At 43.3% G+C, this 22561-nt stretch overlaps 1 protein-coding gene and 1 pseudogene across 1 annotated transcript; one reads left to right on the top strand and one right to left on the bottom strand.

The window, feature by feature from the left end:
• The first annotated feature begins 3624 nt into the window (after positions 1-3624).
• Positions 3625-22209, top strand: WDR82 (WD repeat domain 82). Its single transcript, XM_007174723.3, has 9 exons — positions 3625-4090; positions 8538-8635; positions 11402-11468; positions 17479-17578; positions 17988-18104; positions 18349-18504; positions 19317-19386; positions 19938-20080; positions 21078-22209. Exons 1-9 carry the CDS (start codon positions 3930-3932, stop codon positions 21105-21107), a joined length of 942 nt encoding a protein of 313 aa, XP_007174785.2. The 5' UTR covers positions 3625-3929; the 3' UTR covers positions 21108-22209.
• On the bottom strand, positions 15344-16515 carry LOC103004492 (deoxyuridine 5'-triphosphate nucleotidohydrolase, mitochondrial-like; annotated as a pseudogene).
• Positions 22210-22561: the final 352 nt, after the last annotated feature.

The raw sequence follows: 22561 nt of genomic DNA on the forward strand, positions 1-22561 counted from the left end.
TAACAATATATATTGAGTCAGACCTTGGCTGGGCTCTGGATAAAATGGGAAGTAAAATTACTTTCTGAACATATAATGGAATAGTAGATAGCCATTCAAAATGATTGTGTAGTTCTGTATTTATTGATCTGGAAGATGTTCATTGTATTCTATGACAAGAGTAGGTTATAAATAATATTATTATATTATGAACCCAATAAAAATATATTTCAAGGGAAAAAGTCTGAAAAGTTCTACATCAAAACAAATGTAAGAGTAGCTACTCCTGGACACTATGTTTTTTTAATTATTTGTATTTTTTAGTTTTCTGCAATGGATGTGTATTTGCTTATGTGGGAAACTATGTATGTAAGTAAATGAAATAATGATTAAAAGGAAAGGAAATAGGGCTTCCCTCGTGGCACATTGGTTAAGAATCTGCCTGCCAATGCAGGGAACACGGGTTCGAGCCCTGGTCCGGGAAGATCCCACATGCTGCGGAGCAACTAAGGCCGTGCACCACAACTACTGAGCCTGTGCTCTAGGGTCCGCGTGCCACAACTACTGAGCCTGCACTCTAGGGCCCGCGAGCCACAACTACTGAAGCCCGTGCGCCTAGATGCCGTGCTCCGCAACAACAGACGCCACCGCAATGAGAAGCCTGTGCACCGCACTGAAGAGTAGACCCCGCTGGCGCCCACGCGCAGCAACAAAGACACGATACAGCCAAAAATAAATAAATTAAATAAATAAATTTTTTTTTTAAAAAGGAAAGGAAATACAAAAAATTAAGGCTGATGCTCTTTAAGGCAATCTGATTCACTTCTGACTGCAGTTGTCCCCTCTGTCCACCCCCCACTGGAGCCAGCCTCTCTGGGTCACTATTTATTTATGTATTTGGCTGCGTCGGGTCTTAGTTGTGGCACGCAGGATCTTCGTTGCGGCATGTAGGATCTTTCGTTGTGGCACGCGTGCTTCTCTGTAGTTGTGGCGTGCGGAATCCACAGCGTGCAGGCTCAGTAGCCCCGCGGCATGTGGGATCTTAGTTCACTGACCAGGGATCAAACCCGCGTCCCCTGCATTGGAAGGCAGATTCTTAACCACTGGACCACCAGGGAAGCCCCTCTGGGTCACTTTTTAAAGTCCAGCCTGTTAAGGCACTGTTGGATTGGAAGCCAGGAGAGCCCCACTGCAACAGGCAGGGAGCCAGGCTAGGAATGTGAAACAGTGAGAATGTGAAACAGGCTGAGCCATTTCAGGGTGCTCTTAAAATATGAAAAAACGACTTTTTCCATTCCAAAAATAATTCAGGAAGTCAAGTCTGGGGAGGAAGCTTCAGTCTAACAGTGAAATCTGGGAAAGGTACAGGAAGTACACAACTTGAAAGATATATTGTAAAGATTTATTTTGCCTTACAACATTCAGCAGACTATGGCTGTTTCTGTGATTATTTTTATAGATTGAGGGCCCAAAAAATAGTATCTCACTGGGTACATTCATCTTCCCAACCATTCTAAGACATGGCACCAGATCTGTCTTTGTTGCCATCGAACCATTCAAAGCAGACTCTACATTAGCCTTTCTAGCCTGTGAAATAAAAAAAGCAGGAATTGCAGGGAAGTTTGTGCTCTTGGGGGCACAGAGGACTTTTCTTCCACTGCTTTGCAGTTTGGAAAGTTGCCATCCATTCGGGTTCCACTCAAAGAAGCTTTTTCCAGACCCCAGAACAAATTGTAGCCAGAAGCTCTGCTCTTTGTCAGGAGGCAATTGCAGCCCAGACTTAGCCAGGATCTTGCCCTCTACTCTCAGAGAACAAATTCACTTTATGTGTAGGGATCCTGGTTCTTCTTTTACCTGGGGATGGGACATAGCCCCTGGTTCTTTCCAGAAAGCCCCCAACTGTCCTGAGGTTTCTGTTTTGTTTTGTTTTTTAATAAATTTATTTTATTTATTTATTTTTGGCTGCATTTGGTCTTCGTTGCTGCGTGTGGGCTTTCTCTAGTTGCGGCGAGCGGGGGAGCTACTCTTTGTTGTGGTGCGCGGGCTTCTCATTGCAGTAGCTTCTCTTGTTGCGGAGCACAGGCTCTAGGCACATGGGCTTCAGTAGTTGTGGTGCGAGGGCTCAGTAGTTGTGGTGCGCGGGCTCAGTAGTTGTGGCGCGTGGGCTCAGTAGTTGTGGCACATGGGCTTAGTTGCTCCGAGGCATGTGGGATCTTCCTGGACCAGGGCTCGAAACCATGTCCCCTGCATTGGCAGGAGGTTTCTTAACCACTGCACCACCAGGGAAGCCTGAGGTTTCTGTTTTGCTTTCACCATTGTACAGGTTATATCTGATCTCTGGATATCACTTCTTCCCAGTATCAGTGATTGAAATGTTTCAGTCTTTCCTCTTCCCTTTTCCTTCTCTTTAGCCACTGTAGTTTAGTGAAGCAAAATAAATAGGCCTCTGTCTCCATTGTTGGAGACCCAGGCAATTAAACTTTTGAGGGGCTGCACACAAGTTAGAGATCTATGAACCCTCATAGGAAGTTAAAGCCAAGGCGCATGGTACCTATTTTGTGATCAGATATTGTTTTCCTTTGTTAGAGATCAACTTTCCTTCCTTTTAAGGCAAAGAATCCCTTATGCGAACCATCACAACAATCCCGATGACTACAAAGAGGATAATGCAACTGTTCTATATCTTGAATGTGGTGGTTCCACAACTGTATGGGGATTTTAAAACTCATAAAACTATCTCTGAAAAAGGCCGATTTTTACTGTACATAAATTATACCTCAATGGAGAACACCAACAAAAATCTGGTTTAAGTTAACATGCAAAAATGTGTAAGATACAATGCTAAAGTGGGGGGAAAATGACAGCATCTACAGCTTATGTTGATATATGAATAAGGAGGAGGATATCAGAATTTAAAACTGTGCTTTGTTGAATAAGGAGATAATTTTCCCTTTCAAAAATTTACTTGTAATTGATGCTATGAGTTTTTTGAGCTGTAAATACGTTTTAAAACTTAAAGATGAGTGTTTATAAAATGTGTGGAGCTGAACACTTAAAATTAGTTCGTTTTATGCACTTTATATATCAATTACAAAGTTTTTAAAGAAGGCTTAAAGAAAAGTTGCGGGTGATGGTCACAAGAGTGTACATCCAAATGAAAAAAGAAAATTCACCCAAATGAAAAAAAATTCATCCACTTAAAATTTATACAGTCTACCGTATAGTACACCTTAATTTAAAAAATACATAAATTTAAGTCTTCTGGCGGTGAGGTGGACACGCGGTCAAAGCCCGACGGCGATGACTCATACCCAGAACAGGCCTCCTGGAGCGCAGCCCACCGCCGCATTACCTGCTCTCGCTCTGCCTGCGGCCGGGACGCCTGCAGGGGGCGCCCGAGTCTCTCGGGGGAGTTGCGACCCCGCACAAAGACCCGCGGCTCCCGAGAACCCGGGGCCTTGGGGCCCAAGGTGGGGAAGGACGTGGGAGTCCCCACCCCTCCCGCCCCCCAGCGAGTGGGGGAATCGCCGCCTCTGGCCACCCAGCCACACCACTCCCCGCCGGCCGCGCTGACGTCACCGCCCCGCCTCCCCGCCTCGCTCCGCCGTTCCCGCCCCGCCCCTTTTCCCGGCTGGCGCCGCGGTGAGGCTCCTCGCCCTCAGCTTCTGCCTGTCGCCCCAAGATGGCGGACACAATGAACCGGTGCCGCGCCGGTTGGCCCTGAGGCAACCGTGAGGAGGACCGATCTGCGAGACCCCATAGTCCCGGCAGAAGAGTGTTGCACAAGCAGGAGGAGGAAGAGGAGGAGGCGGCCCGACTGTCGGCCGCTCTCCAGCCCGCCGCCGGCGCGGCGCGGCGCCCGCCCCGCCCGGGTCGGCCCCTCGGCAGCCCGCCCGTTCGCCGGGCTCCGCCCCGGCTCTGCGCCGCCGCCGCCTCCAGCAGCCGCCGCCATGAAGCTGACCGACAGCGTGCTGCGGAGCTTCCGCGTCGCTAAGGTGTTCCGCGAGAACTCGGACAAGATTAACTGCTTCGACTTCAGCCCCAACGGCGAGACGGTCATCTCGAGCAGCGACGACGACTCCATCGTGCTCTATGACTGCCAGGAGGGCAAGTGAGTGCACCGGTGGCCTTGGGCCCGGGTCTAAGTCCCTCCCGCCCTCCCCGTCGTGGCCCTGCGCTCCCCCCGCGGCCCGCCCTCTAACCCGGTCTGGTCCGCGGCCTGTATTGCACACGCTCCTGCCAGGGCCGCGTCCCCTCCGAAGCCGTCCGGGAGACCTTTTTTTTTTTCTTTTAAAATAACGATAGCAATAATAGTAATCATATTTTTGTTTTGTCTGTCTTCGGTCTCCTCACAGAGAGCCTTAGCATCTCTGGCCAAACCACACCTTGACCTTGACCTTTAAACGCAGGGTCCGCCCACCGCTGCCCCAGCTGGTAGCTTTTCCGCTACTCTGACTCCGTTGAAGGTGCCAGTCGGCTGTGGCCCCCGCGCAGAACCGCAGAGGCTGCTCTGCTGCTTCGTTCAACAGCGGCAGCTCGCTCTCTCTGCGCTCTGTTCGGTGACCTCGATTCAGCCCTGGCACTTCACCCGTCCCCTGCCCCTCAGCTTCCCGCCGCCTTTCTGCCGGAAGGCCGCGTGGGTTGCAGTTGTTAGCTGTCAGGATTTATTTGTTGCCTCTTTGGGCCCCCTGACTTTTCCTTTCTGGTCCAAATCATTCTCTTTCTCCCTCAGTCCCGATGCCCACGTTTATAGTTAACTTTTTACCTGCATCCGAAACTTTTCCTTTTTGCCAGACACACCTGGCTGTCGCATCCCAACCTGAATGTGAACCTCCTAGTAGAACAAAGAAAGCATCGTCTAACAATTTCGTGTTTCTTCTTATACTTTTTTTTTTAATTACACTTTATGGTCCGCTTGGACTTATCATAATTCCGAGTCTGATCATGACATTTCTAGGTTGTCCCAAGTCCTCTGGAGACCTACCACACCTGTATCTCTGCAAAATCTTAAAAGCACAGCTTTTTGCCTTTTTCCCTGGGGACCTGTCAGCTTCCCCTCACCCCCGCCCCAGATTTGCTTTCTCCAAATCCTTGCTAAATTGTGATCTCCTTTTTGAATCCTTGGGTTTTTCTTTACCTTCTCCAGCTGTTTCTTTTGTCTGTTTTGTTTAAACCAGTGTCTTCTATAAGCTTTCTTTTGGAACTTGTCTCTTCATTTGTGACTTTGGTTATCTAAAGTAATGCTGTATTGGTCTGAGCTATATTGTTCTGCCCAATTTTTTCCCATTTGGGCTGTGGAAAAAGTATTATGTAACTGGCTCTGGATCTGCTTGCGGTATGTGGAAGAGTGGCCTATAGTGGTGGTCCTGAGGGAAGAGAGAATTGTTAGCTGGACTGATGCTGAGAGATGTGAGTCAATGTTATTCATTTCATAGATGGGTTTTCGTCCAGGTCCGGCCACTTGCATTAGCCTGGAATAGAGAGTAACGTATAAAGCTAGGGTGGAGATTGGGGTTGTGGGGTCCTGGAGCTAGAAGTAAATTGAAGCTGACTTGCTTGAAATGTTTAGTGCTTGTGCACAGATTAGAACCTCTCCCTGGATGAATTTGAGGATGGAGATGTATATTCTCATTCAAAGAAAATGAAGGTTGTAGCAGCATTTCTTCACAGTTTGTCTCCAAATACTGCATAATTTCCGCGGTTGGTAGGAATGACATTGACTTGAAGGCTGTCTTGTTAAAAGTAAAATGTTAATTTTATAACATAATGCAGTTTATTCATTCATGTAGCATTTTTACATAATTACAAACTTGCAGAAAAGTTACAGCATTGTTTCAAAGAACTCCCAGGATCCAATAATTGGTTACATTTTGCTCTGTTTGCTTTGTCATTCTCTGTAGATACACACACAACACACACATATATATATATATTTTTTTTTTTTTTTCTTTCCCTGAACCATTAGAGAGTAATTTGGAGGTATCAAGCCCCTTTATCCTAAACACTTCAGCATGGATTTCCTAAGCACAAGGACGTTTTCTTAGGTACCAGAGTACAGTTATCCAAATAAGGGAATTTAACATTGATACAATAGTATACAGCACGCTCTTTAAAATATTCATATGGATTAATTGTGACCTTGTTTCATTGTGATCTGTGGTCAGAGAGTGACCTGATAGGAGACCTGGGTTCTAGTTTGGCCTTGTGACCAGGTATGTGACATTGGTCAGATCACTTCTCTGGCCTCTAGGAGTCTGTGATCCTAAGTGGTAATGTGAAGAAAAAATTTGCCACTAGTGTAGGTCAAACCAACATTGGAAGAAAAGTAACATTTTCTTGGAAGGCACAGTATCTTTATTACATGGTACTAATGTTGGGAGTTTGAAAATGGCTAAAACAAGATTCTTTATGCTTAATATTTTCCATGTGTACTGTTCACTTAAACTTTCTTTATAATAGAGTTCATCCACTGAGTGATTTTTAAAATTTTTTTTAATTTTAATTTTTTGGCTGCACTACATAGCATGTGGGATCTTAGTTCCCCAACCAGGGATCGAACCTGCGATCCCTGCATTGGAAGCACAGAGTCTTAACCACTGGGCCTCCAGGGAAGTCCCGAGTGTTTTTGTTGTTTTTTTTTTTTTAATTTGAAAGTATATAAAGGATATTATCTGTGGTAGGTGATGTGAATTATTCAGAGAGAAGGATTTAATATTATTTATTTGTACCTGATCACCAGAATCATAGTTTGTGCAGAGAAGCTTACCACAATATTCGTGAAAGAATGTTATGCATAGGGCTTCCCTGGTGGCGCAGTGGTTGAGAATCTGCCTGCTAATGCAGGGGACACGGGTTCGAGCCCTGGTCTGGGAAGATCCCACATGCCACGGAGCAGCTGGGCCCGTGAGCCACAATTGCTGAGCCTGCGCGTCTGGAGCCTGTGCCCCGTGACGGGAGGGGCCGCGATAGAGAAAGGCCCGCGCACCGCGATGAAGAGCGGTCCCCGCACCGCGATGAAGAGTGGCCCCCGCTTGCCGCAACTGGAGAAAGCCCTCGCACGAACCGAAGACCCAACACAGCCAAAAATAAATAAATAAATAAATAAATAAATAAGAAAATCCTTTAAAAAAAAAAAAAAAAAAAAAGAATGTTATGCATAAGCTCTGTAAGATCCTCTGAAATGGATGCATTAGGATCTTGCTTTCAAACTAGGAAATGATATGAGGTAAAAGATTTGTGTTATTAAGAACAAAATCTCAGGTTAATATTATGGATATATTTGGATATGGGTATATTTGAGACAAATAGGCCGTATATAAGTGAAACTGAAAATTTTCCTTTAACATTGGTTCTTCAGGCTCTGTCTTCGTTATTGTAGGGTAAATACTGAGATAAGTAAGCTTCTGTTTCCATTGGTAGGAGCAAAGTCAGCTATCTTTTGAGAGCAAGCACACATTCACACGCACGTTCACTCACTCACTGGTTACCACACAGTAACTACATGGCAGAACCCAGGGTGGTGGACTTGACAAGGTAGCATTTGAGCTGCTCTTTTTGTTTATCTGATCTTTCAGGAAAGGTAAAAATGTGGAAAATTCAGTGCATTTGGAGTGAGAAGTCTTGTTTGTAAATAGGTTTAATATAAGGAAACCCTTGACGTCACAGAAATTGAAAGTGCAAATGATTAAAGTTCCCTGAGTCATCTGATTGTTTAGCATCTAGGTTTCAAGAGGTTTTTACATTGAGAGGGTGAACTTCTTTTTCATAAATTAAATTCTTGAAAAACATTAATATAGGATTTATGAAATTCTATACCTAAATGTAGAATATTATGAAGTTTTTGGTTAAATATTTTGCTGAGATCAGTTTCAGCTTGATCTTCAAGGTGCTATAGAAGAAGATAACATTTAAGGAACTTCAACAAATGGACTGATAACTTCTAACTTAGAAATATGTGATTTTACATTTAAGTAAAGAGAAAAGAATCAATGACTAGTTTTGTTAGGGAGAGTGAGGTTTGTCTTGTAAAAGGCTCAGTAAGTGCTTTGGACCTGTAAGATAGAGAGGATGGAAATATTAGGTTATATTAGGAAAGGCAGTTTTGCATCTGGTTTCAGTTTTGATAAATCATTTCTTCTTAAAGAAAGAGCTTCTTTCCAAGTGAATGGCTTAAGTTCTGGCCTCATTGGTCTGGCTTATTCCCATTTTCCTCTTTCTTGTAAGTTATGACTTGTTTTGTGTGTCTTTCTTCCCAAATAGATGTACTTCCTCGCAAAGCTTACTTTTGAACATTGTAGTAAAGGCTGATTTGAGCCCTCAGATTTACTTCCACTTCCTAACTTTGGCATTTGGTATTCAGAGGTGAAAGGCTGTTGCACTTGATTGATTCTGTTTGTTTCCACCCTTCTGGAAGAAATTCTGTTTCTTTTCAGTGTTAGAGCTTACCAAGAATCTTCACCCTTCCCACATCATTGAAGTGCTTCTCTTTATATGAAGATCCTAGATTTTGGTGATGGAGGATTTTGATGGTTTTCTTTCTCTGTCCATTTCCTCGTCAGACCAAAGAGAACCCTGTACAGTAAGAAATATGGCGTGGACCTCATCAGATACACTCATGCAGCAAACACAGTCGTTTACAGCTCTAACAAAATAGACGGTAAGCAAGCCTTCTTTTTAGGAAGTTATGGTCATGGTTTCCTTTGTTAAATCACGGAATCTTTGTACTTCTGTTTGGTTATAGTTACTTTAAATTCTCCTATGATGTTAGCTGTGCTAACATTGTTATGACTGAAGGGATGCTGGAAGCAAGCAAGCCATTAGTACTTTTGAAGGACTTGAAACTGAGTATTCAAGGTCTCCAGTTTAGAGTGGAGAGTGGAAATAGGAAGCCACGAATTGTATTTACGGTTTGAACTTCTTGAAACTTGAATACTTTTAGAAGAAATAAAAGGAAAGGATACTTGACAGCAAGTGGTAAACAATGCTACCTTCCCGTTCAAAATATATAGATTTGAGAAAAGTTTTACAGATGCTTGAGTTATGGTGGTTTAGCAGACATTAGAAGAGTTTTTGGTGTGTGCCCAACCATTTATGGTCTGTGTCACAAAGGACAGTATACTGACCTTAGTTATCTTTGATTCCAGGGACACTTTTTGATTTGAATTTTATCCCTTTTTCCTTTCATTTATTTATCTTATTTTTTTTGGCCGCACTGCACACATGTGAGATCTTAGTTCCCCAACCAGGGATCAAACCCTTGGCCCCTGCATTGGCAGCGTGGGGTCTTAGCCACTGGGCCACCAGGGAAGTCTCTCCCTTTTTCCTTTTAAATAAAGTTAATGTCTTTGAAGAATAAAGGCTTACTTTTAGAAATTAAACTTGTGAATTTCTTTCTCTAATAAAGGATCTCTGCCTTTACCTGCTTTTCCCCTGGGATAAGTCATTCTCAGTTGACAGATTGTCTTGGAATTGAGCTATAACTTTCATGTTAGGACTCTTTTTTTTTTTTTTTTTAAACTTATCTCACTGATTTATTGATTGTTTCATTTTTAGCAGTACGATTTTTCTAATGTCATTCAACAAAGATTGCTTAGACCGCTATTTTGGTTATGCCTATCTCAGAGCAGATGGGTAGAAGTCTTTTCTTTTTTTTTTTTTTTAAATGAGACTTTTCTGCCTGTACTTGATTTTTAGTAAGTATATCGTTTATACTTTTCATGCCTCTATTTCAGAAGTGGTTTTCTAAGTAAGCAGTGCAATTGATGCTTTTGGACAAGAATATAAAACAGGATCTTGAGGAAATATATCTCTGTGATCATCTGAATGAATGGTATATTTCTTCTATTGGGGTATATTTCTTCTGTTGGGGTGTTTTTCTGGGTGATTAAATGAGGATTCTCCAAATATGGTGCAAGATGAGGCAAATGTGTGGCACTTGCAGCTTTGCTGCCAGGCCTCTGCTGTGAGGATGTTGCTTTTCCTGTCTCGAGTGCATCCATCCTGAAGAGTTCCTCCAACGCTCCGTATCATTTTGCCTGATTCCAGGCTGAGGTAGTAGTTTGTACAGTTTGAGGGTCTATGATACCACCCGGTACAGGAGATAACTGTACAGGCCACTGCCTTGCCAGGAACAGCGCGCCAGCTACCGAGTGGGGCGGAGAGGATGGCGACGCCCTGCTCATCTCTGGGAAAACCAGGTAATGGGGAGGAAGTCTTTTTCTGCTTAGGGCAGGTGAGTAGTTCCTAGCAGTAGAACAACCAGGAATACTTTATAGTTGTCATTCGAGAACTTTGAAGATGTTTTCAAGGAAAACCATGTTTAGTTTTGGAACATACAAAGAATGCCTTTTTCCCTCGCCCAGGTTAAATGCCCTTTTATTAGTACCCCTGTGAACCACTGGGATGACTTGGTGCTTTCAGCCTCTTTGTTCCTGTGTTGTGTTTGCCTCCAGAATGTTCTTTCTATGCTTTCCTTTCTGTATTTTGACCCCATTTCCTATTACCTTTTTCTCGACAATTGTTTCTTATTCCTAGTCTTTTCAGGGGCATAGTACTTTCCAGTTCTGTGCTTTATGGCACTTCCTTCCCTTCCCACCACCATCATTTTTTGTTTTACTTTTTCAGAAGGAATCATTTGGTTTTTAAGAGTATTTGTCTTGTTTTCCCCAAGCACAAATCTCTGTGATTATTTCTTTCTTGGAAATTGTCAAATTCTCACTGCTATGATGTGGTATAGTTCATGATTTTGATTTTTAAATGTCTTGCGATCTTTTTAACCTAAATTTTCTCATTTCTTCTTTTGGCCACTTTATAATTCACTTTTCTGCATAAGGGACCATTGGATAGTTGGTTAATTAGAAAAGAAGTAGTAGAACATTACTTCTCTTTCCATTTTATTTAGTTTTAATGTAAATTGTGCATCCAGTTTACATTCAGATGAGGTGAGGGTTGGGTTGACATGCTGTTGGAGAACGCTGGACAAAAGTATCTTATGCCAGAGTCCAGCCTGATCCTCAGCTCAGCATGGCTGTTTAATTCTTTGAGTCTGTTTCCTCAGTAGCCATATGTTTTTCTTTAAGGTTTGCCATTCTGTGGGCATTAAAACTGTTGTGGTTTTTTTTTGGGGGGGGGGAGGCGCATATTTGCAGGACAAGTTTCATTGTAACTATGCAGAAGCCAAAGATTGGCAGCAATAGTGATTTTAAACATTGCTTTATAACGCTGTCAACTTGAGAACTCTGCTTTTAAATTACGTGAAATCTCTAGTCCCGTGAAAAGGAGTTATTCACTATTATTTATTCATACCTTGCTTGGGTTATGGAAAACAATGAATTCTTTGACCTTGTCTTTTCAAGATGAAAATGCAAAGTAAATTCCTTTAAAAATAGTAGGATATCATCATGCCTTATTTATCTTCTTACAGATACTATCCGTTACCTGTCCTTGCATGACAACAAATACATCAGATACTTTCCTGGACATAGCAAAAGGTAAGACGCAAGTGTTACAGAAGTAGATAGTTCTTTTATCCCTGAGGTTATCCAGAGAATGAAAGAGTGAAGAGATTTTATTAGTGAACTGAAGCTAGTTTCTCACTGCTGTTTGGCATACCTCTTAATCTTCTCTTGTTAACCTTCCCTAAACAGTCAACTCATGATTAATCGAGGTTGTAGAGGCCAGGGGTAGGACTTCATAGATAAACCGAAACCTCAGTTAAAACATTAATAGGAAGAATGTGGATTAAAGATATTCAGCGGAAACCTATGTAGTAAAAATAACATTTGGCATTTAGGGATCCCAAATATCAGACATCCCTTAATGAAAGTACATTTACATGTTTGAGGCCTTCCAGTATAGGTGGCCCCCATTTCAGCATGCCCCTGCTCTACATAAATGTGTTCCACATGAAGAGCTTAATGAGGATGTAAAAAAAAATTAATAAAAGTGTTGGCTTCCCTGGTGGCGCAGTGGTTAAGAATCCTCCTGACGATTCAGGGGACATGGGTTCGAGCCCTGGTCCAGGAAGATCCCACATACCGTGGAGCAGCTAAGCCTGTGCGCCACAACCACTGAGCCTGCACTCTATAGCCTGTGAGTCACAACTAAGCCTGCGTGCCACAACTACTGAAGCCCACGTGCCTAGAGCCCATGCTCCGCAAAACAGAAGCCACTGCAGTGAGAAGTCTGCACACCGCAACAAAGAGTAGTTCCCGCTCACCGCAGCTAAAGAAAGCCCGCGTGCAGCAACAAAGACCCAACACAGCCAAAAATAAATAAATAAATAAATTTATTAAAAAATAATAATTGTCCTTTCATACTTTTTGAAAGTCAAGAAACTTGTTTCCTTATTTTTTTTTAAGGTATATATTTATTTATTTTATTTTTATTTTTTTTGGCTGCGTTGGGTCTTTGTTGCTGCGTGCGGGCTTTCTCTAGTTGCGGCCCTCGGGGGCTACTCTTCCTTGCGGTGCGCAGGTTTCTCATTGCGGTGGCTTCTCTTGTTGCGGAGCACGGGGTCTAGGCGCATGGGCTTCAGTAGTTGTGGTGCGTGGGCTCTAGGGCATGAGGGCTTCAGTATTTGTGGTGTGCGAGCTCAGTAGTTGTGGCTTGCGGGCTCTAGAGTGCAGGCTCAGTAGTTGTGGCGCGTGGGCTTAATTGCTCCGTGGTATGTGGGATCTTCTCAGAGCAGGGATCGAACTCATGTCCCCTGCATTGGCAGGCAGATTCTTAACCACTGAGCCACCAGGGAAGTCCCCCTTATTCCGTTCTGTAATGCAGGTTGCTTCTCTCTGTCTCTTATCTCAATTCCCCTGGTATTTTTCCTCCAGTTTTTCAAGTTTGGGCTGAATGTTAAACACATTTTCCCTTGGATGATATATTAATCATTGGTGCTTCCCTTTGCAAATGTACAGTAACCCTGTATAGCTTGGAGTGGTTCAGAGCCCTGACAGGAGGTAGACCGAGAGCACCGTTTTCAGCTGCACTTCTGATTGGGCAAGGGCATTTCTGTGTTGCTGAAGATAAGAGGTCGCAGCTGTTGGTTACTGTGTAGTTCAAAGAATGGCTTGTGACAAGTAGATGTTTTTGCTTGTTTATAGTCAAATTAATGTTCACAAATATACTGTCTGTAATTAAGAGTTGATTGCAGTTGTTTGAAATTCTTTCCAGTCTTCCCAGTTGCCCAATCTCTTGACCTCCTGACCTCCTGATTCTTAATAGATGACTTTGTCCCTCCCATTTTGAGAAAATCAAGGCCATCCAAAATGAGTTCTTTTCAACTCCTATCTCTTTCACCTAAACTTCTCTCTTCCTTAGAACACTTTAACTGAGAAAGAAGTAGCCTTTTCTTCTTTGAGAAAACCACCTGCTCTGTTTTTACTTCTGTCTCCGTACTGGACTTTGCTGCCCACAAACTTAGTCGGTCTTCTAAATTTATTTATTTTTATTTTATTTTTGGCTGCGTTGCATCTTCATTGCTGCACATGGGGTTTCTCTAGTTGTGGTGAGCGGGAGCTACTCTTCACTGTGGTGCACAGGCTTCTTATTGCGATGGCTTCTCTTGTGGAGCACGGGCTCTAGGCACGCGGGCTCAATAGTTGTGGCTCACGGGCTCTAGAGCACAGGCTCAGTAGTTGGTGGCGCACGGGCTTAGTTGCTCCGTGGCATGTGGGATCTTCCCCGGGCCGGGGCTTGAACCCGGCAGGCGAATTCTTAACCACTGTGCCACCAGGGAAGCCCTACTCACCAGGGGAGCCCTACTCGGTCTTCTTTATCTTCCTTATCTTAAATTTATTTCTTGAGCATGTCACCCACTTCTTTTTTTTTTTTTAATTTTTATTTATTTATTTATTTATTTATGGCTGTGTTGGGTCTTCGTTTCTGTGCGAGGGCTTTCTCTAGTTGCGGCGAGCGGGGGCCACTCTTCATCGCGGTGCACGGGCCTCTCACTGTCGCAGCCTCTCTTGTTGCGGAGCACAGGCTCCAGACGCGCAGGCTCAGTAATTGTGGCTCATGGGCCTAGTTGCTCCGCGGCATGTGGGATCTTCCCAGACCAGGGCTCGAACCCGTGTCCCCTGCATTGGCAGGCAGATTCTCAACCACTGCGCCACCAAGGAAGCCCTCATCCACTTCTTTTCACCGTCAAACATAAAAGAATAATCTGCATATTCCCTTCTCCACCTCCTCATACTCACTCACTGTTTAACTCACTCATCCAAGCCAAGCTGTTTACTCCCCTTTCCCTGCTGCCTCCAGGTAAAATCCACTGCCTGGGGCTTTTTTTGGTGCTTAACCTCTCAGTAAAACTTTTTTTTTCCTTTGGCTTCTCATCTTGGTTCTGTTTTTGCTATTTTTTGCCTCTCTTTCTCTTTTTGACTCTAAACAAGGTTCTACCCTAGCTTTTTTCTCCTCCTCTTGGTATTTGGGCCATCACTGATTTCATTCACCTCAGATAGCTTCCCAAATCAGTATTTTCAGCCCATGATTTCCAGACCCAACTTCTACCTACAGGTCCAATACTCCATCCATCGTTAAATTCCTTGGGCCAGCTCTTCTGTCTGCCTCATGTTTCTTCACCTCTGTCCCTTCCAATTCTCCCAACTCAAAGGCTCTGTTACCTGTTCACTACTTTTTCCCTGCCTTCACATCCAGTGAGTTGTTAAATCCCGTTGATTCTACTTAGGTTTAACCTCGTGTGTCATTCTGCTCCATACGCCTTTACTTCTGTCCTAGCTCAGGTAAATTATTGTCAACTCCTAATCTCCCCATCCCTCAGCATCCTGCTTCTGCACCCTGTTTTTACAGTTCTGACCACAGCCTCCCTCGAGAAACCTTGGAGTCAGATTCTTTTCCCTCTGCCTGACCCATTTTCCCAGTGTTATCTCCCACCACTCCAGTTGAAGTGAATTCTGGGCTGCTTCCTGAACTGCCTCATGCCTTCCTATCTGGCAACTTCCAGAAAGGCCACTCCCATTGAAACCCTGTTCACCACAGGTGCTGCTTCTTCCTGAAATCCTTCTCTGACCCTCTCTTGGAGTTGTCTGGACTAGACAGTTAAGCTTCCTTAGAGTTGAAGTCGTGTTCCTCCTTGTATTCCCTCTACCTCTCATCGTAGAGCCTTGTGCCAAGATAGACTTCCTCTGAGCTTTTGACCTGAATACTGACGTAAAATTACATGTTCATATGCATTCTGCTCACTCCGTTTTATTACCACCTCAGCATTCCCAGGAGATTTTGGCTTATAGTATCATTAAAATTTTTAAGTTGATCTAGTGCAAATGTTAATTTAGTTATATTGGAAGAATTTTTTTTTTTTGGTCAAAAACTTTATTTTTATGGAAAAAAAGTACATTTGTCCATTTTTTACTCATGGCGTACATTTGTAATTCTTTCTAGTGGAACCAAAACTTCCTGAACCCCTTTCAGAGTCATCCAAAATTTGAACTTCCTCTATTTCTACATTTAAAAAACCCATTCACAAATGAGCTGTGCAATTTGATCTGCTTTTTGTACTCCAGTTTTTTTTTGTCAAAATGAAACAGTACAACACCAACATTTCCTCTGTAATCTTCACCTGTGACACCAGCTCCTATGTCTGTGAAGCGTTTTTTAGCCAAGGCAGAATGTGGAACTACTCTTCCATAACACCCAGAAGGAAGAGCCATCTGAGTGTCCATTTTCACAAGGGCTTCCTCTATAGGTGGTACTACAGACTCATAGGCACTGTACAGGTCATAGCCCATGGACCTCAAGGATCCCTCTGGTTAGGGCCGTGGCATGCTCCAAGAGGCAAGTAAAGTGGAGTCACATGCCATCCTTCTCCACAGGCTGGGCCCAAATGCCGGGGAGATGATGGGTATCTTCAACGCAGAGCATGGCAGAGCAAGAACATGAGCAGAGGGGACAAGAGAGCTCAGGATGAGGCCTTGGAAGAAGTATTTTTCAGTGAGTGACTGGTGTAACCATAAGAGGGGACCCATATCAGAAATATAGCATAGGCTATTAGCATAGGGCTGTGGCTCTCTAAGTGTGGGGCCCAAACCACCAGTCTCAACATCACTGAGGAGCTTGTTAGAAACACAGATTCTCAGACCTCACCCCAGACCTACTGGATTAGAAATTCTGGCAGTGGATCCCAGCAATCTGTTTTAACCCACCCTCCAGGTGATGCTGGTACCACTCAGGTTTGAGAACATCAGTATAATCCACAAACCTCTAGTTAAGGAATCATGCTTTTTTTTCTTTTAATTGAGATATAGTTCAGTACCATAAATTCACCCTTTTAAAGTGTACAATTCAGTGGTTTTTAGTATATTCACAGAGTTGGGCAACCATCACCACTATCTAATTCCAGAACATATTCATCACCCCAAATAGAAACCCTGTACCCATTAACACTCCCCATTTCCCCTCTTCCCAGCCCCTGGCAACCACTAATCTACTTTCTGTCTCTATAACTTTGTCTATTCTGGATATTTTTTATAAATGGAACCAGATCATATGTAGCGTTTTGTGTCTGACTTCTTTCACTTCATACATGTTGTAATATGAATCAGTACTTCATTTCTTTCTTTTTTATTTATTTATTTTTGGCTGCGTTGGGTCTTCGTTGCTGCGTGCGGGCTTTCTCTAGTTGTGGTGAGTGGGGGCAACTCTTCGTTGTGGTGCGCAGGTTTCGCATTGCGGTGGCTTCTCGTTGCGGAGCACGGGCTCTAGGCTTGCGGGCTCAGTAGTTGTGGCTCGCGGGCTCTAGAGTGCAGGCTCAGTAGTTGTGGCGCACGGGCTTAGTTGCTCTGCGGCATGTGGGATCTTCCCAGAGCAGGGCTCGAACCCATGTCCCCTGCATTGGCAGGCGGATTCTTAACCACTGCGCCACCAGGGAAGCTCCAGTACTTCATTTCTTTTTATTGCCAAATAATATTCTTGTATGACAATAACACGTTTTGTTTATCCATTCATTAGGTGATGGACATTTGGGTTGTTTCCAGTTTTTAGCAATTATGAATAATGCTGTTGTGAACATAGATGTACGGGGGATTTTTTTGACATATGTTTTCATTTTTCTTGGGTATATACCTAAGAGTGGAATGTTTGGATCATATAGTAACTCTAACTTTTTGAGGAAGTGTAAAACTTTTTCAAAGCAACTGTACCATTTTACATTCCTACCAGCAGTGTATGAGGGTTCCAGTTTCTCCACATCCTCACCAACTCTTGTTATCTCTCTTTTTGATTATAGCATTGCTAGTGGGTATGAAGTGGTATCTCATTATGATTTGATTTGCATTGGAATCATATATTTTTATGCTGTAGCTTTAAGTTGCTTTTTTGATTATACTAATTGCCTTTGATTGTTCCAGATTGCTTGCATATGTGTGTTTCTTAAAATGGAGTTTTTAGGAGAACACATATATATAGGTAGGCAGGTAAAGTGGTTTAGAGTTCATATCCAATTTTTGTTAATATTTCGCTTCAACTCCTATTTATCTTGATGCATTGCAGGGTGGTGGCCTTGTCCATGTCACCTGTGGATGACACTTTCATTTCTGGGTCTCTTGATAAGACCATTCGGCTCTGGGATCTCCGGTCTCCTAACTGCCAGGTAATGTTACCTCACAGTTACACTTTAAGCGTTTTCAACTCTCCCTCTCAAGGAAGGGGGGAAAGCAGTGATTCTTTTCTGGGATCCCAGAGTCTTTAAATTTTGGAGAAGATCTTTTACTGGTAGGAAGCTGGTAATTAAGCTAATACCTTAATCCAGTGCATACTTATGATGATCTGTGGCTTAGTGCTTTAAAAGCAGTTTTCCTGGAGCCTTTGAGCTATAGATTTTAGACTCCAGGGATTTGTTTTTATTTGAATTCAGTGTCTATAAAATTATACAGTTAGGGTTGATCTGAAATCAATTGCATGGAGACCTGGGTTTTTTTAACTTCATTTTAGTTAGTCTTGTGTTTGCTTTTGGTAGGATCCTGGGTTCATTAACTTTTTTAAAATTTCTTTTTTCTCAGGGTCTCATGCACTTACAGGGCAAGCCAGTTTGTTCTTTTGATCCAGAAGGATTAATTTTTGCTGCAGGTGTCAATTCTGAAATGGTCAAACTTTATGATCTTCGCTCTTTTGATAAGGTAAATCTTTGAATCTTTGAACCGTCTTGATATTATGGAAGTTTTGAAGGGTGAGATGGACATTTAAGAGCCTTTTTCTACAGTAGAGGAGGTATGTGGTAGATATTAGAAAGTGTCAGAGCAGTACTTCATCTTCTGCTTTCCCTAGTCAAAAAGGAATCTAAAGGGATAGAATGAGATTTGGCTCTGGCAGAAGGAATTATTGATGTGCCTTGGGCCTACGGCTGCTGTCTGTCTTTTGCAGGGGCCATTTGCGACGTTTAAGATGCAGTATGATCGGACTTGTGAGTGGACAGGACTTAAATTCAGCAATGATGGCAAACTCATCCTCATCTCCACCAATGGCAGCTTCATCCGTCTGATCGATGCATTCAAGGGAGTGGTGATGCATACGTTTGGGGTGAGCTGACAACTTTGAACCATGTTTTTTTTTCCATACTCTACCTTTTTTCCATGCTCATCCCTTCTGAGAATTGTGTCAGCTAGTTGGTGGAGACCGGCAGTTGTCCTTGGCTCACTCGTCGAGGCATGGACTTGCATTTTCTTCCTGCACGTGGCATTATTTCTTTTGGATTCTGAGACATTCACTTCTCACCCAATGACTCACGTTTGGTGTTCAGATAATATAATAAACTCCTGACCATAAACATTTTCTTGCCCCCTTGAATATGGAGTTGGGGATAAGGGGATGAATTGTAAGGGGTGGTAGCCAAGTTTGAAACCTTGGTAGCACTGTGCATGAGGAAGAAAGGGTTTCACAGAAGGGAAGGTGATGTATGTACTACAACATGGCTGAACCTTGAAAACATTATGCTAAGTGAAATAAGCCAGACACAAAAGGACAACTGTTGTATGATTCCACTTAAATTAGTTTCCTAGAATAGAGATAGATAGTAGAACAGAGATTGCCAGGGAGCAGGGGAAGAGGGAAATGGGGAGTTACTATTAAAGATTATGAAGTTTCTGTTTGGAATGATGAAGAGGTTTTGGAGGCAGATGATGGTCATGGTTGCATAGCATTTTAAGCATACTTAGTGCCACTGAACTCTACACTTAAAGATACTTAAAATAGTAAATTGCTATCTATATTTTACAGTAAAAATTTTTTTTAAATCAAAAGAAAAGAAGAAGATGTATGTGCTGGGGTCAGTGTTTGTAGGCCATTATTTTTTGCTAATGGCACTGTAATGAGAATTGTTCTGCTTGCTTTAGGGTTATGCCAACAGCAAAGCCGTCACACTGGAGGCCTCGTTTACTCCAGACTCGCAGTTTATTATGATTGGTAAGCTTCCTTTATCCCCCGCCTTGGGTGTTACTTATCTGGTACTGTGCATTATGTTATTTCTGTTATTCTTAACTAATTTAAGGTATTATTTATTATCCTTTTGAGATAGAGTTTCTCAGATTTCTGTGTAGCATGTTATGTCAAAGGTATAGTGTCTTTAAACTGTCCTGACTTTGCTTTCATTTCTGGGAACGGGCGTTAATGTTGGTCTTCCCTGGACCATCATAGAGTTAAACTCTACAAGCACTGGTGTAACCCTTCATTCAGTCACCTTAGTGTAGATGTTCGTAGGGTGATCGTATTCAGCCCCCTTTTTTAAATGAGAAAACTGAAGTTAGAGGGGAAGGGACTTGCCTAGGAGCAAATAACTAGGGTCTAGATCAGTTCCCAAAGTGTCTTTTCTTCACTGCCGTTACTCCCTCTCCATTTCTGCTGGTGGCTGGGTCCTGAAGCTTGGCCTCTCTCCAGATGTCAATCCATGTCTCTTTGCCACTTGTCTTTGTATTGTGCCTTGAGCTGTTGTTATATCCCTTGATCATTCTCTTCAGGTTCAGAGGATGGCAAGATCCATGTCTGGAATGGAGAGAGTGGTATAAAAGTAGCTGTGTTGGATGGCAAACACACAGGCCCCATTACCTGTTTGCAGTTCAACCCCAAGTTCATGACCTTTGCCAGTGCTTGTTCCAACATGGTATGTGAACAACGGGAGATGTCCTCCGTCTAGGGGCCCTTTCCAGTTGGGGTGGTGGGTCCTTCAATGAGCACAGTGAGCTGTGTTCTAAATAGGTACAATTACAAGCACCCAAGTTCATGTTTCTCAGCTGGTGGCTTCCCTGTTTCACCTCTATTGTCTGATCTTTGGTTGGGCTGGTCTTTCACTTTTGCTCTTCTTTCCATGATCTAGGATCGCCTCTGAGCTCCCAGGAGATCTTAGGCCAGTTTTTGCTCTGGCTCCTGGTTTTATGCCCAAACTACCTGGGGCTATGCCTCACAGGTCTTTGGCTTCTTAAAATACTTTGAGCCAGCCTTTTGTGGCTGTAACCTTTCAGTTTTCCATTCCTCTCAGGTTATGCTGAGTTCATCAGAAATTCTTACAGTTGATCACAACTCACCACTTAGAGTTTTCTCCAGGCCCCTGTCTCTTCCTAGACAACACTAGCAGAACAAAGCATCAGTGAGTCTCAGCCTCCAGTTTCCTCTTGGCATCTCCTAAACCTACCTGGGTATTCGGGCATGAGGCATTTCATTACTAGCCTACCCAGAACACATTGCTCCATTTCTTTTTTTTTTTTTTTTAAACAAAGAAAACAGTGTCAGAAAAAAATGCAGCAAAACCATCCAATCCAGTCCCTCACAGTTTTTACAGCTCATGAATGAGAGGGTCTGTCTGAGGTCACCTGGTAGATTAGCTGTGAGGCCAAACACCCACCTCCCAGACAGCACTTCTTCTTTTCTTTACCACTGGACCACTATGTTGGAAGTTAGACAATGTTTACTTTCACATAGATAGGGGAGTGTTTGTCCACAGATTGCCAGAGTCAATTGGTCAGGAGGGAAGGCCACCAGCCATAACTCCTCCAACTTTGGGGTTGGGTGCCTTGATGGTGGGGGAGGGGTAAGAAAAACCCTCAGAAATGAGGAGACGGGCTTGGCTTTTTAAAGTTGACTTATGTTCTCCTTCCATCCAGGCCTTCTGGTTGCCCACCATTGATGACTGACCTGCATAGTGCTTGGCTGTTTTCTGTACAGCGAGGGTGGCCAGTAGGAAAAAACTCAGAGGGAACTAAGATAATAGTGAGATTGGATCATTTGACTGGGCTGGAGAGCATCCTTCCACTTGGCCTTCCCAAGGATGTGCTGTACATTTGCTCAAAAGAAAAAAATTACTTTGCCAAGCTTCTTCAAAAGGACTCTTGGTGCGGCAGATTCAATCGGGACTCAGATTTTCCAGCTGTCACTGCACCGAGCTCCTCCAGAGGAGTGACCAGACTCGTGACTAGGGTATAGTGGGGCCCTCAAGACACCTTCAGTTTTGAATGTATTTGCTGCTGAGGAGTCGGTGAAGTTGTTAATTCTGCACATCCCTTCGCCCACCCCCATAAATGCGTGGAAGCCACAGTTCTGGTTTTGAGATGCTAGGGCAGCTCAGTGCCCCTTGCCCTCACCCTGCATGTCTTGTTACTGGTTCTCCCTGTGTCATTGTGGCATTATCCACAACCATCACGTTACTTAGGTGCCAAATATTTACAGAAATAAGTCTCCATATATCTTAGGGTCAGAAAGGGACAGATACAGAAGGACCTTGCTTGCCAGGAAGCCTTGCAAGTTAGTCATGTGAGGGTGGATGATCTGGGTGTGCCTCAGGCTCTGGGTGAGGGAGGAGGGGTAGCAGATGAGTTCCTAGGGCTGGGAGGTTTAGCAGCAGCTTGGTGTGGTGCCCTGTCATCAAAACAAACACACAGTCCTTCCGGGTGCCTGCCAAGTTTGGTTGTATACAGAAGCAAGGTGGGCGTCTATTTTTGTACATGAGATACATCACGCTTTTCTGTGGGCCAGTATTGTGGAGTGAGTCTGAGTTGTTTACACTGATGCCTTCCCTGCCCACCACAAGTTGTGTACATAGTCTCCAGATGATACCACCCCTTCCCCAGCTCCCAACCAGGAGCTGGCTCTAGGCTTGTGTTATATGTTATATTTAGCCTTTTTATATATGACTTGAGATTTCTGTTGTTTGTATTTTAGCACAGTGTGTGTACACCTTCATTTAAATATATCGTGTGTTTGCATACATATATACATATATGTATGTATGCATATATATATGTGTGTGTGTATATATATATATGTGTGTGTGTGTGTGTGTGTATATATATATATATATATATATATATATATATATATATATATATATATATATATATATATGTATTTTAAAAGTATCTGAAGGAGATAGAGTCCTCTGCCCCAGGAGAAAGACTGCATTCTTGCTAATAGTGTTTGCCACATGTGTTAGTCTTCCCTATTACCTTTTTCCCTTTGGGAGACTGAACAAAAGCAAAGCTTTTGAGTGTTTGCTGTCCCCATGGCAGCTAAGTGAGGGTCTTGGAATGACTCCCTTTTGTTCCTCAAGCCGCACTTTGGGGCCTTCTCTGCAGTATTAGCCCCCTTTTTG

The sequence above is a fragment of the Balaenoptera acutorostrata genome, chromosome 10 (genome assembly GCF_949987535.1).
Source record: "Balaenoptera acutorostrata chromosome 10, mBalAcu1.1, whole genome shotgun sequence".
NCBI lineage: Eukaryota > Metazoa > Chordata > Mammalia > Artiodactyla > Balaenopteridae > Balaenoptera > Balaenoptera acutorostrata.